Source organism: Sorex fumeus, unplaced genomic scaffold (genome assembly GCF_029834395.1).
Source record: "Sorex fumeus unplaced genomic scaffold, SorFum_2.1 ptg000098l, whole genome shotgun sequence".
In the NCBI taxonomy this organism is placed as follows: domain Eukaryota; kingdom Metazoa; phylum Chordata; class Mammalia; order Eulipotyphla; family Soricidae; genus Sorex; species Sorex fumeus.
In genome coordinates, this window is record NW_026606155.1 from 72,036,690 (window position 1) to 72,063,497 (window position 26,808).

Sequence of the window (26,808 nt, forward strand, 5' to 3'; positions counted from 1 at the left end):
CTTCCCTTTGCCAGGCTCTGGACCTCTTTCTCCTGGTTTCTTCTCTCTGCCAGCATCCCGCCACTGTGCAGACGCTTCAGGATTCTCTGTGAGGAAGGAACCAGGTGAGAACCAGCTCAGTTTTCTTTCTTTCTTTCTTTTTTTGGTTTAGTGTGTATTCTATTTTATTTTTATAGAGTTGTTCACCATAATTTATTATTCAATATTCCAACACCAATCCCACCACCATTACACCTTCCCACCACCATTATTTCACATTTTCCAACCACCACCCAACCAAGTTTTCTCTGTAGAGAGAAGAGCAAGCGTCTCTGGGAGCCAGGTGACTGGACCAGGACCTACTCTCTCTCTCTCTGTGTCTCCATCTCTCTCTCTCTTTTTCTCTCTGTCTCTCTTTGTCTCTCTGTCTCTCTGTCTCTGTCGCTGTCTCTGTCTCTCTCTCTTTCTCTGAGCTGATCAGGAACTATCCCACCCTCACACACCTTAGCCAAGTCCAGACCGCCCCGCCCCATGAAGACCCCTCTTCCCTCCCCATCAGGACCAGACAAGCCCCTGGCTTCTGGCCTCTGGTGCTGAGCAGCAGAGTCTGGTGCTTCTCAGACTGCAGTGAGAGAAGGGGCGGGAGTGGAATGGTGGGGGAGGCAGGACCGGGGGCAATGCCACCACCACTGACACCCAAGCCCTTCCATCTCCGCCCAGAAGAGCGGCAGAATGTCCGACGGGCAGATGGCCGAGTTTGGGGAGGCGGCCCAGTACCTCCGCAAGTCCGAGCAGGAGCGGCTGGAGGCCCAGACCCGGCCCTTCGACATCCGGACTGAGTGCTTCCTGCCCGATGACAAAGAGGAGTTTGTCAAGGCCAAGATCAAGTCCCGGGAAGGTGGCATGGTTACTGCCGAGACGGAGAACGGCAAGGTACACGGGACACCGGGCTCGGCATAGGAGGGCATTTTCGGGGGAAGGTACGTGGGTGGTGCCACTCGCTGCAGGAGCTACGGAAGACTGGGGAAGAGCCAACACCGGTGAGGGTGCAGGATATGCTGGTCTCTAAGTGCCCACTGTGACTTTCTCTGCTCACACCCCCCCAGGGGACTCAGCCAGCCTTGTTCTCAGATAAGGGGGGCCCAGGGTCACAGGCAGGAGCACACGAAGCTCTCTCGTGCCCGCCTCTCTGTGCCTCTATCCCCTCCCCCATTCTCCCAGCGCCCCCTTACCTGGACCTGGATGGAAACCAAACGCGCCAGTTCTCGAGCTGGTGAGGGGCTCTCAGAAGTCCCTAACCTGGGTCCCTCAGGCCAGCCACGGACTCACCGTGGCTCAAAGCCAGGGGCTCACACTTTCCTTGTCACTGGCCTCCCACGGGGATGAGGGTCAAGCCCATGGGCACTCTCATCCCTGGTCCTGCGGCTTGCCACCAGTTGTGAAAAGCCATTGTCTGGTGACTCGATCCACGGCTCCCTGTGGATTTTATACACATATGTGTGTGCTGGCTGACTGGCCCTGGGACTCTGATCAGGGCATGGTCAGTGCCATCAAGCCACACTTAGTTGTCAAGGACCATGGATGAGATGCTTCTCCAGCAGGCTTGAGGTGGAGGCTTGCTCTGAGCACCAACAGCCTCAGGCACTGCCCAGGAGTCAGAGTCAGAGATGAGAACAGACAGGAACGTGGCCAGCCCCTCTGAGTTTGCATTTGACACTTAAAGCAAGATCTGGCTGGTAGTAGGGGTTGGAACAGTAGCACAGAGAGTAGGACGTTTGCCTTGCACGCAGCCGACCTAGGTTCAATCCCCAGCATCCCATATGGTCCCCTGAGCACCGCCAGGTGTGATTCCTGAGTGCATGAGCCAGGAGTAATCCCTGTGCATCACTGGGTGTAACCCAAAAAGTAAAAAAAAAAAAAAAAAAAAAAAAACAACTGGCTAGTAACGGTCACAGGCACAGACACCCTAAAGAGTCTCCATGCTGGGAGAAGCCATGGGTGGTCAGTCCTGGGACCCCCCCCCCCAGGGCCCCAGTCTTGGTGAGAGAGGAGCGAGGAGAGAAAGGCAGGTCAGGGCCTGTGATCTGGGAGAAGGCCCATGGGTAGCTGAGGCCAGCAGGAGCCTGGTCATCTCCACGCTGCTACCCCCACACACTCCCACCCCAGACGGTGACCGTGAAGGAGGACCAGGTGCTGCAGCAGAACCCGCCCAAGTTCGACAAGATCGAGGACATGGCCATGCTGACCTTCCTGCATGAGCCCGCTGTGCTCTTCAACCTCAAGGAACGCTACGCCTCCTGGATGATCTACGTGAGTGCGCCCCATGCACAGCCCCAACCTACTTGATGTCCAGCAGTGTCCAGGAGGCTCTGTGTGTGGCCACTGCCCCCAGAGATGCCCCTGCCCTCCTCCCTCTGCCGGGTGCTCTCTGACCCTGAGGTCACCCTCCTTTCTCCCTCTTCCTTTCCTGCTCCCCACCCCAGACCTACTCGGGCCTCTTCTGTGTCACGGTCAACCCCTACAAGTGGCTGCCCGTGTACAATGCAGAGGTGGTGGCCGCCTACCGAGGCAAGAAGAGGACGGAAGCCCCGCCCCACATCTTCTCCATCTCAGACAACGCCTATCAGTACATGCTGACAGGTGAGGCCAGGCCCTGTGCCCTTCCCTCCACCCTGCCACCCCCACTATGAGCCTGGGCCTTCAGGCCTGATCCTTCTGCCTTTCCTCTTCTCTCCTAGATCGGGAGAACCAGTCTGTCCTCATCACGTGAGTGAGCCCTGTTCACTCCCAGAGGGGCTTGGGGAGACCCTGCCTTATTTCAGCGGGGTCCTGGGGACAAAAGGTTTCCAGCTGTGACTGTCAGGAGTGGGGGTGCTGAGCTCTCATGGGAAGAATACCAGCAGAGCGGGAGAGATAGTGCGGGGGTTCTGGTGCTTTCCTTGCATGCAGCTGACCCAGATTTGATTCTCCAACACCCCATATGGCCCCTGAGCACTGCAAGGAGTAGCCCCTGAGCACAGAACCTGAGCAAGAGTAGTCTGAACACCTCCAGCTGTGGCCAACACCCCTCCCCTGAAAAAATAAAAAGGATTCTGGGGTGAGCCTTGACGGGACAGATCTGCAGAGAGCTGGGCTCTACCCAAGGCGGTGGTTTGTCTCAGTCGGGACTCGAGGGAGGAGGGCTTGGTGGTGAGCTTTAGCGACCCGGATCCTGAAAGCTCCCCACTACCTCCAGCGGAGAATCCGGCGCAGGGAAGACTGTGAACACGAAACGTGTCATCCAGTACTTTGCCAGCATTGCAGCCATAGGCGACCGTGGCAAGAAGGACACTGCCAATGCAAACAAGGTACACAGCAACAGGGTCTGGGAACAGCTGCCTGTCACCTCACACCCTCCTGGAGGGGCCCTGGGTACAGCACCACTAAGCCAAAGCACAGCGGGGAGGGCTCTTGCCTCGCAGGCAGATGACCCAAGTTCCATCCCCAGCTTTCCATACGGTCCCCTAAGCATGTGAGGAGTGGTTCCTGAGAACAGAGTTAGGAGTAACCCCTGAGCACTTCCAGGTGTGGCCCCCAAACAAACAAAAATAAAGAGACAGCCCAGAGGTCTGGGTATGACCACTTGGGCTACAGGCCCGTCCAGCGCCCCCAGGACCAAGGTGGCCCCATCCCTCTCCTGCATCTCCTGGAGGTGGACTGAAGGTGAAGCCTGGGTTCTGCTCCCTCCCCAGGGCACCCTGGAGGACCAGATCATCCAGGCCAACCCCGCCCTGGAGGCCTTCGGCAACGCCAAGACCGTGCGGAATGACAACTCATCCCGCTTTGTGAGTTGCGTGTCCGTGACCGGGGGCGGTCTCATCAGCGGGTTCCCAACTCCAGTTGACTGTGCTAAATTTGGCTTTGGGAGATAATTAAGTTCTCTCTGTGTCTGTCTGACTGTCTGTCTGTCTGTCTGTCTGTCTGTCTCTCTATTTGTGGGTCATACTCGGTGGTGCTCAGTGCTAACTCCTGGCTCTGTGTTCAGGGACCACTTCTGGAAGTGCTTGGGAAACTATATGGGGTGTCTGGGATCGAACCTGGGTTGGCTACATGCAAGGCAAATGCCCTATAGCAGCACTATCACGAAGACTCCTCCACATGCACTCACTCACTCACTCACTCACTCACTCACTCACTCACCTCAAGCCCCCAACTCACCCTGGCCCCAAATTCTGGGAACTCAGGAAAAGAGAATGAGAGTCACTGGTTATTAATTCCATAGTCAAGGAACATTGCAGACTTCAGTCATGCTAGAGTTTTCTTTAGCAGTCTTCTGAAGAGTGGAAACAGGAGGAGAGCAGAGATGTGTCCAGGCACCCCGCTTTCCCTTCCCAGGGCTCTGAGTCACATTCCTGATAAGGAGAAAGTGGTCGAGACAGGAGGTCCCCTCAGAGGGCTCCAGGCAGTCGTCCACCATGTTCCTTCTACCCAGACTCTTTCCTGTGCCCTGCTTTCTCCTCCTGCAAGCAGGGGGCACCTTTTCCCATCTCACTGATACTGAAGAGGGAAACCAAAGAGTCACTTCCATTTCCAGAACTCTCTGGAGGCTTCTGGGCTGTGTGGAGATCTGTGTGGAGGGCTGCATTCTGTGCCCTCTGGTCCGTTCCCTCATTCTTTATCTCTTGGCTCACAGGGGAAATTCATCAGGATCCACTTCGGAGCCACTGGAAAGTTGGCATCCGCGGACATTGAGACTTGTGAGTGCCCACCCTCCCCTTTGCCTTCTTTCCAGCAGGGGACCCTACCCCCACCCCTCCCTCTTCCTTTCTTTGCCATCCACACACCTCTTGACTTTAGCATCCTTCCTTCCTCAACTGCCCCTTTTGGTGAGCCCCTTCCACCGGCTGCAAGAGCCTCCCCCCTCCGCCCTACACGCCCCCTTCTGCTGTGCCTCCTTGACCCCCTTCCTCCCCTCTCCACCTTTCAGATCTCCTGGAGAAGTCCCGGGTGATCTTCCAGCTGAAAGCTGAGAGGAATTACCACATCTTCTACCAGATCCTGTCCAACAAGAAGCCGGAGCTGCTGGGTGAGCTGGCAGGGCCCCCACTGCCCTCCCCAAGCCCATATGGGAGGCAGCAGCCTCCTGGGGTCTGGCTCTCTCCTCTCCCCACTCCCCTACCCACCTCTGCTCCTCAAATCCCCATCCCCCCCCCCCCCCCCCCCCCCCCCCCCCCCCCCCGGGCTCTCTTCCTTCCCCACTGGTGCCCCCTCCTGGGGCACCTCTTGCTTCCTTTCTAATCCTTCTCCACCTTATTTCTCTTCTCTGCCTTGTGGGTTCTCCTTCCCCAGGGATCACCCCCTCTCCTCCCTGTTCCCTTTTCCCCAAGACTCCCGTTTTTTCTTCCTGCCCTCTCCCCTCCGTTTCTTCATTTCTTTTGGATGCTCCGCCTTGATCTGTGCTGACTCTCCTCCTCTCTGCCTGCTCTCCCCGCTTCTCCCCGGCCCCTCGCCCTCCATGTGCCTCTCCTCTCCCCACCCTGTGTCCTGCACCCTTCCCTGCCTGCACAGATATGCTGCTCATCACCAACAACCCCTACGACTATGCCTTCGTGTCTCAGGGAGAGGTGACCGTGGCCTCCATCGATGACTCCGAGGAGCTCCTGGCCACAGATGTGAGTGAGGGCTCAGTGGAGGGCAGGGGTGGGGCTTGAGAGGAAGCCCTAGGGCTCCCGGACCTCCTGCTCCAATCCCTCTGCTTTATCCCAGAGCGCCTTCGATGTGCTGGGCTTCACCCCTGAGGAGAAGGTGGGCGTCTACAAGCTGACAGGTGCCATCATGCACTACGGAAATATGAAGTTCAAGCAGAAGCAGCGGGAGGAGCAGGCTGAGCCTGACGGCACGGAAGGTGGGCAGGGTCGAGGGAGATATGCAGAGGCTGGAGATGCTGGGGTGGGGTGGGGGGAACAGGGGCTCCCTGGAGGCCAGGGGGTCCTGGGATGCCACCAAAAGTGGTGCATTTCCATGACTCTTTTTTGTTTGTTTTTTTTTTTGTTTTGGGGTCACACCCAGCAATGCTCAGGGATTATTCCTGGCTCTGCATTGCACTGAGGAATATACTGGCGGTGCTCAGTATATTCCATTTGGGATGCTGGGAATCAGGCTCAGGTCGGCCATGTGCAAAGCAAACGCTCTACCTTCTGTACTATCACTCCGGCCTCGTGTTTCCATGGTTCGGAATGCACTAGCTTGGCAGCAGGGTTACTAACACAGAGAGGGAGAAAGGCAGAAGCGTGAGAAGCAGGGGCCAGAGGGCAGCGCCTTGCACAGAGGCAGACTCCCCGTCCCCCTCTGCCTGTCTTTGCCTCCAGGCTCTCTCTGTCTGACTCTGAGAATGCCTGGGACATGTGGGGTGGAGGACCGGGGCTGAGGGAGGGTACAGGGACATGGGCAAGGAAGGCAGACAAAGTCACCCCGAGATTTCATCAACTTCTCAAACAAGCAGAGGGGAGAAGGGTTTTTGTCGTTTTTTTTCTCCCCTCCTGGTTATCACTTATCAAGCACTGTGTACCCCATCATGAATGCAGCGAGGGTTTCCCAGATTTTGAAGAAACCCCCCCAGGCTCTCTGCTGTGTGTTCTCTTTGGGAGGAAGCAGAGTAGGGGGTTTAGGACTCGACCTAGGATACTGTGAAATGGAGCAACAGTCCTTCCTGTACCTTGGGAACCCAGTGGAGGGGATATGAAGGCATCAAATGCCAGACCTACGCCTAGCACATTCCTTCAAGGACTCCCACCCCATGCCAAACCTGGGCCGCATAAAGGCAGTAGCCAATGATCACTCAACTCTTGAGCTTACGGCAACAAAATCCCCTCTAAAGAGAGAGCCCATGTTCAACCAATCTTAGAGGGAAATATATTTTTACAGATATATATATATATATATATATGCACACAAGGCTCAACCTTCAACAACATGTTACTGATATGTTATAGAAGGGCTTAATGGCCCCTGGGTGAAATACAACAATCTTCACACACTTTCCTCTAAGGAAACTTTTTTTGAATCATTTTCAGTGGTTTATTCAAAACAAACAATACAAAATAAATGATTTCAGTTCTGCTTTGGAGCAGGGGTTAGAACATCTGAAATACAGTGGTGGGAAGGTGTGATGGTGGTGGGACTGGTGTTAAAATATTAAATGTAGTCAGATATTGTGAACTATTTTATAAAAATTAAATTAAAATCTTTTAAAAAGAAAGAGAGAGAGAGAGAGAGAGAGAGAGAGAGAGAGCCCATGTTGGGTGGCAAGTTGCAGACGGACTATTGGAGAGCTCGAGGTTTGAAGGGTGGGGTCTGTCCTGCCCAGCAGGTCAGCACAGGCACGAGGATGGGTGTCTGTGCCCTGGTGAGGAAGAGAGGTAGGCGACAGAGGACACACATCCTATCAGACCCGGATGACCGAGATGGGTAGGAGACAGGGTTAAGTATAGCGGAAGGATCATGAAGGATATGGCCAAGAGACCCCCAGCAGACACGAAGAGGAGGCAAGATGAGGAAACGGTGTGTAGCGGAAGGGATCTTGGACGCAGCTTCGTTCAGCACACACTCATCACGGGACCCCCATGAGCCCTGTGGCTTCCACCCCTTCCACACCCCATCCCTGAGGGCGGCTTGGGCTTGAAGTTCCAGGAGTGCTGGCCCAGGGCAGGGAGGGGCTGACTGGTCTTCCTTTCCGCCAGATGCTGACAAATCTGCCTACCTCATGGGACTGAACTCGGCGGACCTGCTCAAGGGGCTGTGCCATCCCCGGGTGAAGGTGGGCAACGAGTACGTCACCAAGGGGCAGAGCGTGCAGCAGGTGTACTACTCCATCGGCGCCCTGGCCAAGTCCGTGTACGAGAAGATGTTCAACTGGATGGTAATGCGCATCAACGCCAGCCTGGAGACCAAGCAACCACGCCAGTACTTCATCGGGGTCCTGGACATCGCCGGCTTCGAGATCTTCGATGTGAGGCTCAGGAGGGGAAGAATGTGAACTCGCTGGGGGGCGGAACAGGCCAGACACGGGAGTGCAGAGATGGAGGGAGGTAGACAGAGGGGAGCCCCCTCGCTTCCCTTCGGGGGAAGTTCTTCTTTCCTGTCTGACCCCACTCCCCCGCCCACGTCCCTTGCCCCCTGACCGTGCCCTCTGCCCCCAGTTCAACAGCTTCGAGCAGCTGTGCATCAACTTCACCAACGAGAAGCTGCAGCAGTTCTTCAACCACCACATGTTCGTGCTGGAGCAGGAGGAGTACAAGAAGGAGGGCATCGAGTGGGAGTTCATCGACTTCGGCATGGACCTGCAGGCCTGCATCGACCTCATCGAGAAGGTGCTGCCCCTGCTGCCTGCCTGCTCCAACCACACAGGAAGAGGGGTGGCCCTATGGGGGGGTCAGTGTGATGACAGAGAGACCCCAAGTCCCAGTCTGCAGAGCCCTGTGCTGGGAGGAGTGGGGTCCCCGGGCCCAGAGTATGGACAGACTTCTGGGTGGCCCCAGAGCCAATCAGCCAAGGTGGCAGCTGCGCAGGAAGATCAGAATGAGAATCTGAGGGACCTGAGGCTGGAGGGGTGTATGGGGAAGCCACTGAGCATAGTCTTTAATGGCCGGTGCCTTTCCAGGCAAAGGGGAGCCCATCCACACCTCAAAGGAATGCCCCCTCCCACAGAAAACATGCTCACTGATGCCCTCTAGAATATCTCCCCCACCCCCCACTGTGGGAAGATGCTCACTGACACCCTCTGCACCCAGCCCATGGGCATCATGTCCATCCTGGAGGAGGAGTGCATGTTCCCCAAGGCCTCCGACATGACCTTCAAGGCCAAGTTGTACGACAACCACCTGGGCAAGTCCAACAACTTCCAGAAGCCCCGTAATGTCAAGGGCAAGCAGGAGGCCCACTTTTCGCTGGTGCATTACGCGGGCACCGTGGACTACAACATCCTGGGCTGGCTGGAAAAGAACAAAGACCCGCTGAACGAGACAGTGGTGGGCCTGTACCAGAAGTCCTCCCTCAAGCTCATGGCCACACTCTTTTCCTCCTACGCCTCTGCGGATGCAGGTAAGTTCCTCTCAGGTGGCCAGAGCTCTGCAGGAGGCGTGGGGGCCAGCGGGGTCAGGGAGCTATTCCAAGCTCAGAACTCTGGAGAGTGAGTCCAGGGATGGGGCATAAGCTCCACTCTATGTTGTAGGTGTTGCTGTGTGAGTCTGTGTCCTTTCAAGACTGTGGGCTCTGGAAGGGCCTTCACAGGGGTGCTGGGCCCAGCATGCAGGAGACTCAACAAGGCCGCAGAGACTCCCTCAGTATAGAGAGGAACAAATAAGCATCTGTGTCAGAGAAGCAAGGGGGAGTTGTGGATCAAAATGCAGGTGAAGGGGATGGAGCGATAGTACAGCGGTTAGGGTGTTTGCCTTGCACATGGCTGACCCAGCATCCCATATGGTCCCTTGAGCACTGCCAGGAGTAACTCTTGAGTGCAGAGCCAGGAGTAACCCCTGTGCATCGCCAGGTGTGACCCAAAAAGCAAAAAAAAAAAAGAAAGAAAGAAAGAAAAAGAAAAATGCAGGTGAAGTGGAATTAAAGCAGGAACTGAGAAGGTGTAAGAAAGAAGGGGGGCCTTGAGGAGCAGGAGAAGAGACCCCATATCACCCCAGTGCCTGCCTTGATGCGCCCCCAATGTGTCCCTCATATGCTTGATCTTTTTGTTTGTTTTTAATTTCATTTGCGACACCATGGTTTACAATACTATTTATAATACAGTTTCATGCTTCCAGTATTCCAACCCCACACCCCCTGCCAGAGTATCCACCCCCCTCACCATGGTCTCAGTGTCCCCCACTACAATGTAACTCCCCACTGTGGTAAGCTCAGCTCTCTGGTTCTGCTGACATTGACCGTTTGTTAATCCCTTACTACGATCCTTTATATTTCACATATGGGAGATCATTCTGTATTTGTCTCTCTCCCTCTAGCCAGCTTCACTCAGCATGATTCCCTGCAGTTCCATCCACTGAATCACATGACTTCATCTTTCTTTATTCCCAAGTAGTACTCCATTGGGTATCTTTACCGGTTTCTTTGTCCAGGCATCTGCTCTTGGATGCTTGAGGTGTTTCCAGATTTTGGCTCTTGTAGCTTTGCTTGATCTTTACCTATCCTTCTATCTTCAGAGCAAGTTTCCTGTCCTCCTCATGAAAACACCAGCACTTGGAGAATAAGGAGCCAATGTCACAGGATGAGCCGCAGAGCCTGGCCCTGCCCAGGGCTCCTGCCTCTCCTTATGACTTGTTCTTCTCTCGTGTTTAGGAGACAGCGGCGGGAAAGGCAAAGGAGGCAAGAAAAAGGGATCCTCCTTTCAAACAGTGTCAGCGCTCCACCGGGTAAGAGCCCAGGCTGCCTGAGACTCGGTGGGGAGCCCCACCCAGCCCTTAGCTGCATCACCTCAACCTGATGCTCTGAATTTGGGAAGGGAAGGTTCCCATTCCTTTTGTGTAGACAAGTCTGAGTTCCCACCATCACACCTCACCCTGTGTCTGAGGGTTCTAGTGAGTGACTCGCTGAGATGCTTGGCACGTGACTTCGTTAACGGTCCTCACTCTCACCAACCCTCAGGAGAATCTCAACAAGCTTATGGCCAACCTGAAGACCACCCACCCTCACTTTGTACGCTGCCTCATCCCCAACGAGCGGAAGGCTCCAGGTGAGCCTACAGAAGGGACTGGTCTGGGGAGAGTCTTTGGCATCCATGTGTCCTGAGTCTGACCCTCCCTGCTCCCGCATGCAGGGGTGATGGACAACCCCCTGGTCATGCACCAGCTCCGCTGCAACGGCGTGCTGGAGGGAATCCGCATCTGCAGGAAGGGCTTCCCCAATCGCATCCTCTACGGGGACTTCCGCCAGAGGTGGGTCAGGGCCAGCCCCAGGGCAGGGATGAGTCAGGGCAGGGGTCTGGGGCAGGGCTGGGAGGGCAGAGTCACAGACGCTGAGGGACTCCTGGACACTGCAGGTATCGCATCCTGAACCCTGCCGCCATCCCCGAGGGTCAGTTCATCGACAGCAAGAAAGGGGCTGAGAAGCTGCTGGGCTCACTGGACATTGACCACAACCAGTACAAGTTTGGCCACACCAAGGTCAGTCCTGAGCACAGGGGTGAAGGTGCCACTAGATAGAGTCACCAGGAGTTGAGAGTGCAGAGCTTGGAATCAAGCCCAAAGCTGGAACCCCGGGTTCCATTCAGCCTGGTTTTCCATGGTTTACTCTCAGGAATTGAATTTGCTGGTTTTGGGTCCCAGGAGTTCCTCCATGGTCTCCTACCTGCTGTCTCAGCACTGGCTCCCCTTCTCTGAGTCTCCGCCCCCTCCATCTCCTTCTTGCCCACAGGTGTTCTTCAAGGCGGGGCTGCTGGGGCTGCTGGAGGAGATGCGGGATGAGAGGCTGGGCCGCATCATCACCCGCATCCAGGCCCAGGCCCGGGGCCAGCTCATGCGCATCGAGTTCAAGAAGATCTTGGAGCGCAGGTGAGAAGGAAAGGAAGAGAAGACCCCAGAGATGGCAGGCAGGCATGTGCCCAGTGTAGGTCCGAGACACTGAGTCCCATACCCTGGACCCTCCACTCATCAGCTAGCCTGAGCATGTACCTTTTGAATCATATATATATATATATATATATATATATATATATATATATATGTTCTGAATGGGAAAATGCATATTGGGAATCAAATGAAATCCCTTTCAATACACCAGACTGATGAAATCAAAGGTGTCTGACCCAGGGCTTAGAGACATGCAGAAAGCAATTCTTGGCTTCAAGTTAAGGGGGAGCAAATGCTGTCTTTCAATCCTACTTGGGAGACACTGCCCCAGAGAAGCCTCATTTCAACGTGAGATGAAAAATAATCTTCAGGGACTGGAGCAATAGCACAGGGGGTAGGGCATTTGTCCTGCTCATGGCCAACCCGGGTTCAATTCCCAGTTTCCCATATTGTCCCCTGAGCACCGCCAGGAGTAATTCCTGAGTGCAGCGCCAGGAGTAACCCCTGTGCATCGCCGAGTGTGACCCCCCCAAAAAAGAGAAAAAGAAAAAGAATCTTCATCGCCACCTTGGTTGAAACAGCACCTATCTGTAAATAGCCCAAATTCCAAGCCCCAAAAGGACTGGAGGTTTAGACATTCCAAAATTACTGAGCAGTAAAAAGAGGGAACTCTATGGTACAATGTGTTTGAATGTCATAAGTGTATTTGCAGAGGGGCTGGGGACAGTGGCTTAGTCCCGTGGTCGAGACATGCTTCTTGACTGTTTTCCCTGTCCGTGTCTCCTGCCAGGGATGCCCTGCTGGTCATCCAGTGGAACATCCGGGCCTTTATGGGGGTCAAGAACTGGCCCTGGATGAAACTATACTTCAAGATCAAGCCACTGCTGAAGAGTGCCGAGACAGAGAAGGAGATGGCCAACATGAAGGAGGAGTTCGGGCGAGTCAAGGAGACGCTGGAGAAGTCCGAGGCTCGGCGGAAGGAGCTGGAGGAGAAGATGGTGTCCCTGCTCCAGGAGAAGAACGACCTCCAGCTCCAAGTGCAGGCGGTGAGGCTCCTGGGATTGCTCTTCACCTGGCCCCCACCCTCCTTCCAACCCTTGGGGGGTTGATGATCTCATCTTCAGGCACTGAGAGTCTCCAAGCTTCCACTCTTTCTCTAAAGGCCATGTCTCTTAAATTACCAGCTCTCTCCTCTGTCCTCTCCCAGGAACAAGATAATCTCAACGATGCAGAGGAGCGCTGTGACCAGCTGATCAAGAGCAAGATCCAGCTGGAGGCCAAGGTGAAGGAGATGACAGAGAGGATGGAGGATGAGGAGGAGATGAACGCCGAGCTCACTGCCAAGAAGCGCAAGCTGGAAGATGAATGTTCGGAGCTCAAGAAGGACATCGATGACCTGGAGCTGACTCTGGCCAAGGTGGAGAAGGAGAAGCACGCGACAGAGAACAAGGTGAGGCGCCCCCAGCACCCCGCCCTGGGCTCCAGGGTCCCCTGACCACACAGACCTTACCCTGGCCAGGCTGCTCTAGAATCCGATTCCAGCATAGTCTGTGCCTCAGAGGCCCCCCAGGGTCCCCAGGCTGGTGCCCTCTGACCCTAAAGGGGGTGGTGCTTGGACCACAGGTTAAGAACTTGACCGAAGAGATGGCCGGGCTGGACGAGATCATCGCCAAACTGACCAAAGAGAAGAAAGCGCTGCAAGAGGCCCACCAGCAGGCCCTGGATGACCTCCAGGCTGAGGAGGACAAAGTCAACACACTGACCAAATCCAAGGTCAAGCTGGAGCAGCAGGTGGACGATGTGAGTGGTCAGCTCCAGGCACTTCCTCTCTCCTGTCAGTCCCTCTCAGCCACACCCACCACCCCACCCAGGGCTTCCTGAGTCCTAGAAGGAGCTTCAGAGACCCCACCACCGCCACCACCACCACGGGCCTCTCAGCTTCCTGCAGAGCCTCCCAGGGCCAGGGGCTGAGCCTTGGGGTTGACTTCCAGTCCCTGCAACGTCTGAGTTCCCAAGAGTGGGAGGGCATGCCCTGTGACCTCGTTCATGTTTCCTGCACTGACCCTTGCCCTGTGCCCCCAGCTGGAGGGCTCCCTGGAACAGGAGAAAAAAGTGCGCATGGACCTGGAGCGAGCCAAGCGGAAGCTGGAGGGCGATCTGAAGCTGACCCAGGAGAGCATCATGGACCTGGAGAATGACAAGCAGCAGCTGGAAGAGAAGCTCAAGAAGTAGGTGTCTGAGACTGGAGTGATAGTACAGAGGGTAGAGGGTTTGCCTTGCACGTGGCCAACCCGGGTTTGATTCCCAGCATCCAATATGGTCCCCTGAGCACCACCAGGAGTAATTCCTGAGTGCAGAGCCAAGAGTAACCCCTGAGCATTACTGGGTGTGACCCAAAAAGAAAAAAATAAAAGAATTAGGTGTCTGCAGGATCCAGAAGGGAGGATCAGGATGACCCCCCACCAGCTGTGGGGCACCCTTGGGAAGGGTCAGCCACAACCCTCTAACCTTCATCCTCCCGTGGATGGGTGGGGGAACCACAGAATGGGCCAGGGAGAAAAGCCTGCTCCCCTCCCCGCTTCTCCTTCAGGAAAGAGTTCGACATTAATCAGCAGAACAGCAAGATTGAGGATGAGCAGGCACTAGCCCTCCAGCTGCAGAAGAAACTGAAAGAGAATCAGGTGACGTTCTGTCCACCACAGTCAAGGGAAACACGGCAGGCTGAGGGAGGTTGCATCTGATTCTAGAACAAACTAGAACTCTAGTCCAAAGACACCATGGGCCCAGACCTCACCAGGCAGATGGGAGCCACGAGCCACTACCTCGCTCCTCAGTATCATTTAAAGTCCCGCTAGCCCTACTGGGAGTGATCTCTGAGCAGAGAGACAGCAGTTAGCCCTGAGTACAGCCAGATATGGCCCAAAACCAAAAGAGAAGAGAGAGAAGAAACAAATACCAAATACCCACTTTCCTGCCTTATGGGCAACAGAGGATAGTCTAGTGATTCTGGGGACGCTGAGATTTATTTATTTATTTATTTTTGCTTTTTGAGTTACACCCAGTGATGCTCAGGGGTTACTCCTGGCTCTGCACTCAGGAATTACTCCTGGCAGCACTTGGGGAACCATAGGAGATGCCGAGGATTAGAACTCAGGTCAGTTGCGTGCAAGGCAAAGGCTGTACCATCGCTCCAGCCCCGACACTGAGATTTAGAATCTAACAAGATCTCTCTGAGCACTGTTTGTCAGGGTTCAGGGCTGCAGCTGCTTGGCCTGGCTCTGAGATGTAGTTCAAGTGCCTTAAAGCTTCGGTTCAACCACATTCCTATTTATGTTCTGTGCATCTTAGATAGCAGCACCATTTTTTTTTTTGCGGGGGGGACAGGTATACTCAATGATGCTCAGAGGTTACTCCTGGCTTAGCACTCAGGAATTACCTCTGGTGATGCTTGCGGGACCATATGGGATGCAGAGAATCGAATCCAACTGGCCACGTGCAGAGCAAGCACCTCACCCACTGTACTATCTCTCCAGCCCCATAGCAACACCATCTAAATGCTAGTAGTAATCTTTCCTTCCTATGTCCTGACCAGGAAAAGGTCTCCAGACAGGGCCCAGTTGTCCCCAGGGGTGCAGATTCTTTCCTGGTTGAGAAGAGGGTTTTATAGGACCCGGAAGCTCACCCCAGATGGTCCCGAGTGTGGGGGAGGGACCCCGAGGCCGGTTGTGCGGCTGCAGATCTGACCCCATGGGGTCCCCACCCAGGCACGCATCGAGGAGCTGGAGGAGGAGCTGGAGGCCGAGCGCACAGCCAGGGCCAAGGTGGAGAAGCTGCGCTCTGACCTGTCCCGCGAGCTGGAGGAGATCAGCGAGCGGCTGGAGGAGGCCGGCGGCGCCACGTCCGCGCAGATCGAGATGAACAAGAAGCGCGAGGCCGAGTTCCAGAAGATGAGGCGCGACCTGGAGGAGGCCACGCTGCAGCACGAGGCCACGGCCGCCGCCCTGCGCAAGAAGCACGCCGACAGCGTGGCCGAGCTGGGCGAGCAGATCGACAACCTGCAGCGTGTCAAGCAGAAGCTGGAGAAGGAGAAGAGCGAGTTCAAGCTGGAGCTGGACGACGTCACCTCCAACATGGAGCAGATCATCAAGGCCAAGGTTCGTGGCGCCACCCCCACGCCCTCCCCGCTTCTCCATCACAGTCTTGAGGTGCACCTTGCTCCCACTCTCCTGTCTTTCTTTTCTCTTTCCCTCTCCATCAATGCCCCCCTCTACCCGCTTGGCCGCCTCACTCTCCCTCCCTTCTTTAGCTTAGGAGGGAGCACTCCCAGCCCATTCATTGCTTCCGGGACCCTGCAGTGCCAGAGCCCAAAGTCAGATCTCCCACATACAGAGCATGTGCTCCAGCCCTGCGTTTCACCCAGATCCAACCTTCCTCTCTACCCCTGTAACATTACACTCCTCCAGCACTCACACCCCCACACATACCCCCTCTTTATCTGCACACTCCCTACATGGGTCCTTCCTTCCTTTCCCTGGTCACCCCCACATTCACCCTTTCCACTTCCCACGCCAACCAAAGGCAAACCTAGAGAAGATGTCGCGGACGCTGGAGGACCAGGCGAACGAGTACCGCGTGAAACTGGAGGAGGCCCAGCGCTCCCTCAACGACTTCACCACCCAACGAGCCAAGCTACAGACAGAGAATGGTGGGGGCCCCCTCAGCCCAACACCCGCCCTGGGCGAGGACCTAATGCACACCCCTTTCGTGACCCCCTGCACCCTCATTCCCATCCACCCCCAGGTGAGCTGTCCCGGCAGCTGGAGGAGAAGGAGGCGTTGATCTCACAGCTGACCCGAGGCAAGCTCTCCTACACCCAGCAAATGGAGGACCTCAAGAGGCAGCTGGAGGAGGAGGGCAAGGTAAGGCCCCTCAGGCTGGGGACAGTGGCCTGGACTGGGGGGCCAAGAGCCTCATGGTTAGACACAGAGCCCTGAGCTCAGAAAGAGGCACCTGCCATGGAAAAACTGACAAGATTGGGGTGGGGGAGGAGAACAGGTAAGGCACCTGCCTTGCATGCGACGGACCCGGGTTCAATCTCCGGCATCCCATATGGTCCCCTGAGCACTGTCAGGAGTGATTCCCGAGTGAGGAGCCAAGAGTAAGCCTTGAGCACTGCTGAGTGTGGCCCAAAAAGCAAACAAAATATGTTTCATACGATCCCTGCCAGAAATGATTACTGAGTACAGAGCTACCCCTTATCTCCTCCTGGCCTGGCCCCCTGAACAAACCAACTGCAAGAGGATCTTCCACACATCTGCAAGTGCCCCCTGAGTCCTGGAAGACCTCATCTCTTCTGTCTAGGAGGAGGTGGTGGGAAACTGGGAGGTTGGGGTTCCACACACTACCACCCCAAGTTTGAGGCTGGGACTTGGCTGAAGTCAAGAGATCCAATAAATGGGGCTGGAGCAATAATACAGCAGGTAGGGTATTTGCCTTGCACGCGGCTGACCCGGGTTCGATTCCCAGCATCCCATATGGTCCCCTGAGCACTACTAGGAGTAATGCCTGAGAGCATGAGCCAAGAGTAACCCCTGTGCATCGCCCGGTGTGACCCAAAAAGAAAAAAAAATAGATCCAATAAAGAGCTAGAGAACAGAGTCCTACTCCCAGCTTCCTGGGGTCTGAGCCTGCCCTTCCTGACCCTCAACAGGCCAAGAATGCCCTGGCACACGCAGTACAGTCAGCCCGCCACGACTGTGACCTCCTGCGGGAGCAGTACGAGGAGGAGACAGAGGCCAAGGCCGAGCTGCAGCGCGTCCTGTCCAAGGCCAACTCTGAGGTGGCCCAGTGGAGGACCAAGTATGAGACAGATGCCATCCAGAGAACGGAGGAGCTGGAGGAGGCCAAGTGAGTCCACCACAGGAATACATCCTGTCAAGGGGAGAGGGAAGCATGTGAGGCCTGGGGGTGGGTACAGCACAGGGTCTCAGGAGGGAGACTGACAGGCTGGAAGACATGTGGCATCAACATGGTGGGCACCAGAAAAACTTACCTGCATCCCGCACTCGCCCTGTGTGGACTCCGCCTGGCCCTGATTCACTTCCTGTGACGGGCGAGCTTTTGGCCCGGGTTATACCTGACGCTCACGTATAAGACGAGCAAAAAGCTTGTTGGTCAGAGGAGCTGCCAGCGATCAGCTTGGGTGGGGAGAGGACACCTCCAGGTGCCACTGCATGTAGGGAGGAGCCTCGGTGTGGGCACCTGCTGAGGAGGAGCTGTGGGGAGGGGGCAGGTACAGGGGACAGGGCGGTCCCAAGGTCCCATAGTGTCCTAGGTAGAGTCAGACACACACACACACACACACACACACACACACACACACACACACACACACACCCCAACCTCCTCGGGCAGGAAGAAGCTGGCCCAGAGGCTGCAGGATGCGGAGGAGGCTGTGGAGGCGGTCAACGCCAAGTGCTCCTCGCTGGAGAAGACCAAGCACCGGCTACAGAACGAGATCGAGGACCTCATGGTGGACGTGGAGCGCTCCAACGCAGCCGCTGCTGCCCTGGATAAGAAGCAGAGGAACTTTGATAAGGTGGGCTGGGGGCGTTTCAGGGTGTGGGCGTGGTTAGAGGTGTGGGCATGGTCATAACGGGGCGTGGCCGGGAGGTGATGTGGGCGTGGCCAGATTGTGGCCTTGGTCAGGGCGAGGGCTTGGTTACAATGGGTGTGGCCAGAGGGCAGTGTGGGTGTGGTCAGATGGTGGGCGTGGTCATGGTGGGGCGTGGTCAGAGCAGCATGGGCGGGGACACCACAGGCCACACCCCATGGCAGGTCCTGAGAAGTAGGGGCAGGCCAGAGCCACCTGCCTGCTGGCAGCACCTGAACCTGGGTGTCCCCCCAGATCCTGGCCGAGTGGAAGCAGAAGTATGAGGAGTCGCAGTCGGAGCTCGAGTCCTCGCAGAAGGAGGCTCGCTCGCTCAGCACCGAGCTCTTCAAGCTCAAGAACGCCTACGAGGAGTCGCTGGAGCACCTGGAGACCTTCAAGCGGGAGAACAAGAACCTGCAGGGTGCGCGGGGCCCGCAAGCAGGGTGGGGGGCGCTGGAGGGGCGCGGGGGGGGGGCGGGGTGGCTGGGGCCCGAGAACGCTGGGCAGAGCTGTGAGCTTCTGTCCCTGTGGCCCGCAGAGGAGATCTCTGACCTGACGGAGCAGCTAGGGGAGGGCGGCAAGAATGTGCATGAGCTGGAGAAGGTCCGCAAGCAGCTGGAGGTGGAGAAGATGGAACTGCAGTCGGCGCTGGAAGAGGCTGAGGTGAGGCTGGCTCTGCCTGCACCCTTTTGGCCCTTTCCCTGTTCTCTGACCCCCACCATCTCTGTCTAACCTGCCAGTGACCCTGACCCCAAAACAAAAAACTCCTTCCTCCCACAGTCCCATGACCACACACCCTCCATGATCAAAGCCATACTCTACACAGAGGAAGCTATAGGAGGGTTGTGAGGTTGAAACCGGATGTCCTGGCAACGCTTCAGGCAGTGTCTGGGGGCCTGGGGGCCTGGGCCCCAGGATTCCATGGACCTGGCATCAGGTCCTTGAATGGGCTGGAGCAATCGCACAGTGGGTAGGGTATTTGCCTTGCACGCGGCCGATCTGGGTTCGATTCCTCTGCCCCTATGGGAGAGCCCGGCAATCTACCGAGAGTATCCCACCCGCACGGCAAAGCCTGGCAAGCTCCCCATGACGTGTTCGATATGCCAAAAACAGTGACAACAAGTCTCACAATGGAGACATTACTGGTGCCCACTCTAGCAAATCAATGAACAAGGGGAGGACAGTGTTATAGTGCTACCATTTTGAATATTAAATGAGGTAACACTCTTAAGCATATTATGTATATACAGATATACAAATATATATGGTATTCCTTTTGTTTAGTTTGGGGGGCCCACATCCAGCTATGCTCAGGGCTTACTCCCAGCTCAAGGATCACTCCTGGTGGGCTCAGGGGACCAGATGGAGTGTCAGGGATAAAACCTACATCAGCCACATGAAACATAAGAGCCTTACCCACTATACTATTGCTTCAGTTCCAAGCTATTTCATTTTTACTGCTCATTTTTATTTCTTTTTTTTTAATTATTACTTTTGATGGGAGAGCCCACTTTGGGTACAGTGCTGGGGGTGGCTGCCTGGAGTAATCGGGACCATCAGTTCTGGACATCAAATCTGGGTCTCCACATTCATCACACATGCACTAGCCCTTTGATTGATCTTCCTGGCCCTTCTGTTCATAGTTTTGTCTATTTGGGGAAGTCTATACCCAACAATGCTCAGGTTACTCCTAACTCTGCACTTAGGGGACCATATGGAATGCCTGGGATTGAACTAGGGTTGGCCACATGTAAAGCTCTACTCACTGTGCTATCTCTCCAGCCCCCTACTGTTTATTTTTAAGAACCTAACATAGCCCTGGGCTTGGGGCTTCTCTCTCTCTCTCTCTCTCTCTCTCTCTCTCTCTCTCTCTTCTCTCTCTCTCTCTCATAAAAACCTCCATCTTAAAGTGAGAGACCAGAAATGAATATGAAGGTTCATAGTTGGGTTAGAAAAGTCCTTCCTGACTGCACTCATTTGTGGAGTATAGAATAACATAACATGAGGCTGACACCCAAGGACAGTAGACACAAGGGCCAGGAGGATAGCTGGAAGCCTGCCTCATGAAGGAAGGGGAGAAGACAGCTGGAACAGAGAAGGGATCACTAAGAAAATGATGGCTGGAAGAATCGGTCGGGATGGGAGATGTGTGCCGAAAGCAGATAATGGACCAAACATGATGACTTCTCAGTGTCTGCATTGCTAACCATAATGCCCAAAAGTAGAGAGAGATTATGGGGAATATTGTCTGCCATGGAGGCAGGGGGAGGGTGGGAAAGGGGGGGTATTCCGGGGATATTGGTGTTGGGGAATGTGCACTGGTGGAGGGATGGATGTTTGGTCATTGTGTGATTGTAACCCAAACATGAAAGCTTGTAACTATCTCACGGTGATTCAATAAAATTTTTTTAGAAAGAAAGAAAGAAAAGTCCTTCCCTCTGTATGCAGGCTTGCTCTTATGTTGGTGCTGGATGGACTTGATGACTGAGACTACCAAACCATTCCCCTGACTGCAAGGAAGCCCAGGATATCCTCCTGCCCCTCCCTCAGCATCCAGGAGGCCTGGGAGGCAGCTCTTAGCTCCTGTTCTTGTCCCCGCTTTTTCTCTCCATCCCATAATCCTGGCTGATGACCCCACATCCTCTCCGACTCCACCGAACCTTGTGCCCTAACCATCTACCCCTCACCCTCTCCCCCACCCCTCCAGGCCTCCCTGGAGCACGAGGAAGGCAAGATCCTGCGGGCCCAGCTGGAGTTCAACCAGATCAAGGCAGAGATTGAGCGGAAGCTGGCAGAGAAGGACGAGGAGATGGAGCAGGCCAAGCGCAACCACCTGCGCATGGTGGACTCACTGCAGACCTCGCTGGACGCAGAGACACGCAGCCGCAACGAGGCCCTGCGGGTTAAGAAGAAGATGGAGGGCGACCTCAACGAGATGGAGATCCAGCTCAGCCAAGCCAACAGGACAGCCTCAGAGGCCCAGAAGCACCTCAAGAATGCCCAAGCCCATCTGAAGGTAAGGGAACAAGCACCCTTAGAAAGGAGTGAATGGAGTTACTGCCAGGAATGATGACAGCCAGAAAAAAAAAAGCCTGCTGGGGCTGGAGCAATAGCACAGTCGGTAGGGCGTTTGCCTTGCATGACCCCGGTTCGATTCCCAGCATCCCATATGGTCCCCTGCACACCACCAGGAGTAATTCTTGAGTGCAGAGCTGAGAGTAACCCCTGTGCATCGCCGGGTGTCACCCAAAAAGAAAAAAAAGGTCTTGTATTAATAGATATGGGCAAGTGGGAGCCATGTAGCTCCTGGACGTGAGGTCTGAAGGAGGACTGACCAGGTCAAGCAGCCTCCAAACCTGGCGTACCAATGAGGGAACAGGCCATGTTGCTTCCAGTTAATATGGGCCAATCCATGTTAACATTAACCAATCCATGATGGATTGGTCAGGTCGACCAGTCACAAAGCCAGGAGCAAGGGGTTTGTAAACATGGGATCCAGCCAATAGGAGACCCTCATGGAATGAGGTCTAGGATTCTGCATACCACCTCCCCTCCCACCCCCAACAGGACACCCAGGTCCAACTGGACGATGCAGTCCACGCCAACGACGACCTGAAGGAGAACTGTGCCATTGTGGAGCGTCGTAACAACCTGCTGCAGGCTGAGCTGGAGGAGCTGCGGGCCGTGGTGGAGCAGACGGAGCGCTCACGGAAGCTGGCTGAGCAGGAGCTGATCGAGACCAGTGAGCGGGTGCAGCTGCTGCACTCGCAGGTGAGGGGGTCCAAGTCCACACACACACACACACACACACACACACACACACACACACATACACACACAGACACATCTACAGATGTTCTGAGCCAGATGACTCTAAGTGAGCCTGTCCATCCAGGATTGCAAATGGTTTCATCTCCCAGGCCAACTCCCATCTGTTAGTCGAGGTCTCCCCAGAACCACCTCTTGATCAGGAGGCTAAAAGTCACGCGTGCCATGATGAATTGGTTGTGTCAACCAGTCACAAAGCCAGGAGCCAGTGGAACAAGCGCTGTTAATCTGTATCCCTGACGGATCAAGCAGCAGCCAATTTTCTCTGCAGGATTCAGCTTTAGAGGCTTAAGGGAACACAATGACACTGGCCTGAAAACCATATTCTCAAAGGAAACCTAGTTTTCTATCCTTCTATACACACGTTTTCAGTTATATTCTACATTAAAATTTTTTATGCACTGCTCCAAGATGTTAAGTTGGAATATATATATATTCCCACGTGTATATATTCCTACTAATATGTCATCCATTGACTTCTCTCTTCCTTTTCCCACTCCATCCTTTCTAATTATTTCCTGGATATGGTCCTGGTGAAAAGATTGTTCCCATTTTTCTTGGAGTATTTTCATGCTCCTACATAAACATGGTGCCTGAGTTCAGGAATAGAAATGCAGGTCTTTGCTGCTTGAAAGCTTTTTCTCAGCGCTGAATAATTTTTGGTTTAATGTCTAGAACATGCCTCCTTTTGTGGAAAGGGAGAAAGTAGATACAAAATTAGAACTATAGAGAGAGGCATGTTCTCATGACTATTTTCATTCTCCCTAGGTAAAGGTGCATGCAATCAGGAAACACCAGGAAACAAAGCGTGCATGCAATCGTATTCTTTATTCCTATCTAGAACACCAGCCTCATCAACCAGAAGAAGAAGATGGAGTCAGATGTGAGCCAGCTGCAGTCAGAAGTGGAGGAGGCAGTGCAGGAGTGCAGGAACGCTGAGGAGAAGGCCAAGAAGGCCATTACAGATGTGAGTGGGCACCAGGGCTTCTCGTGTCCCCTAAAGACACTGCACAGGGCTTGGGGGCCACTATGGTGGCACTGGGCTGACTCTGCAGTGGCCTGGGTGCGAGGGCCTCGGGGAGCAAACACCGGGATGGGGAGGGGGAAATGCTGGGCCAGAAGAGGCCTGGGTTCCTCACTCCCGTCTCCTGTGGCCAGGCCGCCATGATGGCAGAGGAGCTGAAGAAGGAGCAGGACACCAGCGCGCACCTGGAGCGCATGAAGAAGAACATGGAGCAGACCATCAAGGACCTGCAGCACCGGCTGGACGAGGCCGAGCAGATCGCCCTCAAGGGCGGCAAGAAGCAGCTGCAGAAGCTGGAGGCCCGGGTGCGGGAGCTGGAGAACGAGCTGGAGGCCGAGCAGAAGCGCAACGTGGAGTCGGTGAAGGGCATGAGGAAGAGTGAGCGTCGCATCAAGGAGCTCACCTACCAGGTGCGCTGGGGCAGCTGCTGGGAGGCTGGGCAAGCAGAGGCCATGGGGCAAGGGGCACTCGTGTCCCTGAGCCCATGCGAACCCCAGACAGCACCATCTGCCAGGAATGCCAGCCAGCCTCCTGCTCCTGGATCAGCTCTCTTTACCTTTTCTAGAGTCAAGTTGGCTGGATTTGTATTTTTTCTGTATATTTTTCACAGTTTCTTTTTTCTAGTATAGCGAGAATGGACTTCTAGTTCCCAGTAGCACTTTGTTTTGTTTGTTGGGTTTTCAGCCACACCTGGCAGTGCTCAGGGCTTACGGCTGACTGTGCTCTGAGATCACTCCTGGTGATGATCAGAGGATCATACGAGGTACCAGGGAGCAATCCCAGTCTCAGGCAAGCATCCTATGCACTATATCTCTCTAGCCCCTGAAAGCTTTTATAGCCAGCATTGATCCATTTTATTTCATTTGCTGCTAACCTGGAGTGCCACCAGGAAGGCGTCAGAACTCTTCCCACCTTTTCCCTGCCTGAGAACAGGGACATATTGCTGCCCATTAAGGATAAACATGGAGGTGGGGAAGTGGACTCTGGTCTTATGTGTTATTTCCTGAGCCACAGATAAATCTTCGTGAAAGAAGACCCAAGAATGTTCACAGACCTCTATCTGCATAGCTCAGAACTTTTTGCTCTGACCTGTTATTTTCACAGTGTGCCTAGGAAAGAAAGACTGAAAATGGGGGTATTTGTCCACTTGACACCTCGATAGGAGAGACACCAAAAAGAGATCAAGATCTGGTTCTTGAAATTCATGGTGGCCCTAGATAGAAATAGCCTTCTAGCTTGCACAGTGGTGTCGAGATACTTATGATCAAGAGGTGTTTAGAGCCAGAGATCCTGGTGCTTACAATTTGGGCCAGAATAATGTATTAGAATACTGGGTCATGATGGAGCGGGATAATCTGGTCTGTGATAAAAAAAAAAAAAAAAACACCTTTCATGTTGCATTCCTCGTAAGTCTTGGTCACTGTAGAACTATTCACCCATGAATATCAGTGGCGCTAGAACAGCCCCAGTCTCTGCCTTACCAGCCAGAATCATTCTGTATGATCCTGATGCCCTGCTCTCCACTTTCAGTCTGTGGTCAGTTGTTAGATCCCAGACGGAAAACCTTGACTGGCCACTTTGTCATACACATCACATCAGAGACTGGTGTTAGTGTCTGGAGGTAGTCAGACACTAACTACCTCTTTGACCTGGCGCCTGAGAGGTGGGTGGAAGGGGCAGCAAAAGCTGGGGGCTGAGTGGAAAGATAAGGGAGGGAAGGATGACTCACTTGTTCCTCTCCCCAAATTGCTTCTCCTGTCGTTCTACCCCAGACCGAGGAGGACAAGAAGAACCTGCTGCGTCTGCAGGACCTGGTGGACAAGCTGCAGCTCAAGGTCAAGGCGTACAAGCGGCAGGCTGAGGAGGCGGTAAGTTCACCATTCTCTCCACCCAGCCTGGCGCCGAGACAAAGCCTTTGCAGTTCGTTTAATTTTGCTTTGGGGGACTCACCTGGTGGTACATCAGGACCACTTCCAACACATTTTGAGTGTGGAAGTGGGTGCTGAGGGAGCATGTGGTGCTGGAAGTGAGTGCCAGCTCCCGTCTGCAAATCCGGCATTCAGCCCACGGGGCTCTTGCTCCAGCCCCGCAGTCCCATTGAACTCTCCAGTCTCTGTTATGGGCCTCGGGTGTGCTCAGAGCGGTGTCGGACTCCGAGCTGAGGAAGCAATGCTTTTTTGACTCAGAAACGTAGGCCCTGAGGAATGCATGCATCAGTCAGCCCAGGAAAAGCAGGGCTGCTGCTCGGGAAGGCCTGGACCCCAGAAAGTGCTGAGAGATGGAAAGCAGCTGTGGAACATGGCTGAGGAAAGGCCCTGGCCAGGCAGGCTCAGGGCAGGGGGAGACGTCTGGGTGGACAGAGGAGCTTGGACTAAGATGCTGGTGAGCACACCTGTGCAGGGAACCCCGGCAAAGAAGCAACAGCAGGAGCTCAGCTGCACATAGAGTTCCCAAAGGGCTGGGCCAGGCAGTGGCCATGAAGGACTCTGAGTACCGGACAAGGGTGAGCAGGGACCATGGGGCATGTGCAGAGCACCAGCACAGGTGATGGGGGCCTGTGAGATGGAGCGCTGAGCCTTTCACTCAAGGACAGGGAGCTGTTCCCCCAGACTCAGAGGCTGACACCCTCCTCCCTTCCTTCCCACCCTCCATCCCGACCCCCGCAGGAGGAGCAGGCCAACACCAACCTGTCCAAGTTCCGTAAAGTGCAGCACGAGCTGGACGAGGCCGAGGAGCGGGCGGACATCGCCGAGTCCCAGGTCAACAAGCTGCGGGCCAAGAGCCGCGACATCGGCGCCAAGGTGGGTCCCCTCCCCCACCGCAGGGGGGCTCAGCTGTGTCCCCCAGCCCCCCCCCCCCCGCATGGCCTCCCCATATTAGCACCCCTCTGGCTCTGCACTCCTCACTCTCAGCCTCATCCCATGGCACCCAGCCAGAGACTTTTCTGCTCAAAGCGGCCCCCTATAGACTGGAACATCTCCAGAGCTTGTTCCCATGCCCTAGACCTCTAAATGGGACCCCAAAGATCCTTGAGTTCTGAAGCCCAGCATTTCCTCCCCGCTCCCAGCTGCCCCTCACAATCTGTGGGGTTTTTTCTTTTTTTCAGCAAAAGATGCACGACGAGGAGTGATGGGGTGTGCCGGAACCTCGCTCTGTTGCCAGCCTCAAATAAATGTGACACCTCACTCTGTGCGTCCTGGTCCTTCCTGCCACCTGGAACCCCCTGGGATGCCCCCAACCCTGCCCTGGATCTGCGCTGTGGGGGCAGATGGTGGGTGAAACCCAGTGAAGGGAGGGAAACTCACCCCTCCCCAAATAGGCAAAGCCATGCGTTCTTGCTTATGAACCTCACAAAGGAGAAAAGAGACGTTTCAAAGAGAGAAAACAGGGGCTCTGGGAGGTGGCTGACAGGAAGTGCACGTGCTTGGCCTGCAGGAGGTCCAGTTTTGACCTCTGTCACCACGTAGTCTAATTCTGGATGTGGGAGACAAAATTTTAATGTGCGATCCCAATCACACCCACCTCTGGCACCGCAGGGGTTAAAAGTTACTCCACCTGTTCCTCCACCATTGAGTTTCCTGCCAGGGTCAGGAGGGACCTAGCAGAGAGGGGGCTGGCTGGAGAGGGAGGAGCTGATAATCCACCCAAATCAGTCTCTTAGAGGTTAAGCTTGGAAGTTAACAACAGTGGAGAGATAGTCTGGCAGGGAAGGCACTTACCTTGCACGTGGCCAACCAGGGTTCAATCCCAGGCACCCATATAGTCCCCTGAGC

The 26,808-nt window shown here is 54.9% G+C and overlaps 1 protein-coding gene across 1 annotated transcript; it reads left to right on the plus strand.

Moving 5' to 3' along the window:
• Positions 1-26,220, plus strand: LOC130041915 (myosin-6). The gene is made up of 38 exons (XM_056134201.1): positions 1-104; positions 700-912; positions 2,146-2,289; positions 2,463-2,619; positions 2,718-2,745; positions 3,215-3,326; positions 3,711-3,803; positions 4,652-4,715; positions 4,946-5,044; positions 5,527-5,630; positions 5,725-5,863; positions 7,698-7,966; positions 8,157-8,327; positions 8,748-9,057; positions 10,303-10,376; positions 10,609-10,696; positions 10,781-10,898; positions 11,003-11,126; positions 11,377-11,513; positions 12,322-12,577; positions 12,739-12,981; positions 13,155-13,331; positions 13,614-13,759; positions 14,122-14,212; positions 15,296-15,685; positions 16,110-16,236; positions 16,332-16,450; positions 17,242-17,438; positions 17,946-18,129; positions 18,439-18,604; positions 18,722-18,846; positions 20,891-21,199; positions 21,751-21,954; positions 22,853-22,978; positions 23,170-23,445; positions 24,808-24,903; positions 25,702-25,836; positions 26,142-26,220. The coding sequence occupies exons 2-38, from the start codon at positions 712-714 to the stop codon at positions 26,163-26,165; spliced, it is 5,823 nt and encodes a 1,940-aa protein (XP_055990176.1). The 5' UTR covers positions 1-104; positions 700-711; the 3' UTR covers positions 26,166-26,220.
• The last annotated feature ends 588 nt before the right edge of the window (positions 26,221-26,808 follow it).

Excerpts from the sequence above, each read along its gene's own strand:
- LOC130041915 (XM_056134201.1), top strand. The coding sequence starts at position 712 with ATGTCCGACGGGCAGATGGCCGAGTTTGGGGAGGCGGCCCAGTACCTC. Across the intron at positions 5,045-5,526 it reads CAAGAAGCCGGAGCTGCTGG|ATATGCTGCTCATCACCAAC; the intron begins GTGAGCTGGCAG and ends CTGCCTGCACAG. Across the intron at positions 11,514-12,321 it reads AAGAAGATCTTGGAGCGCAG|GGATGCCCTGCTGGTCATCC; the intron begins GTGAGAAGGAAA and ends GTCTCCTGCCAG.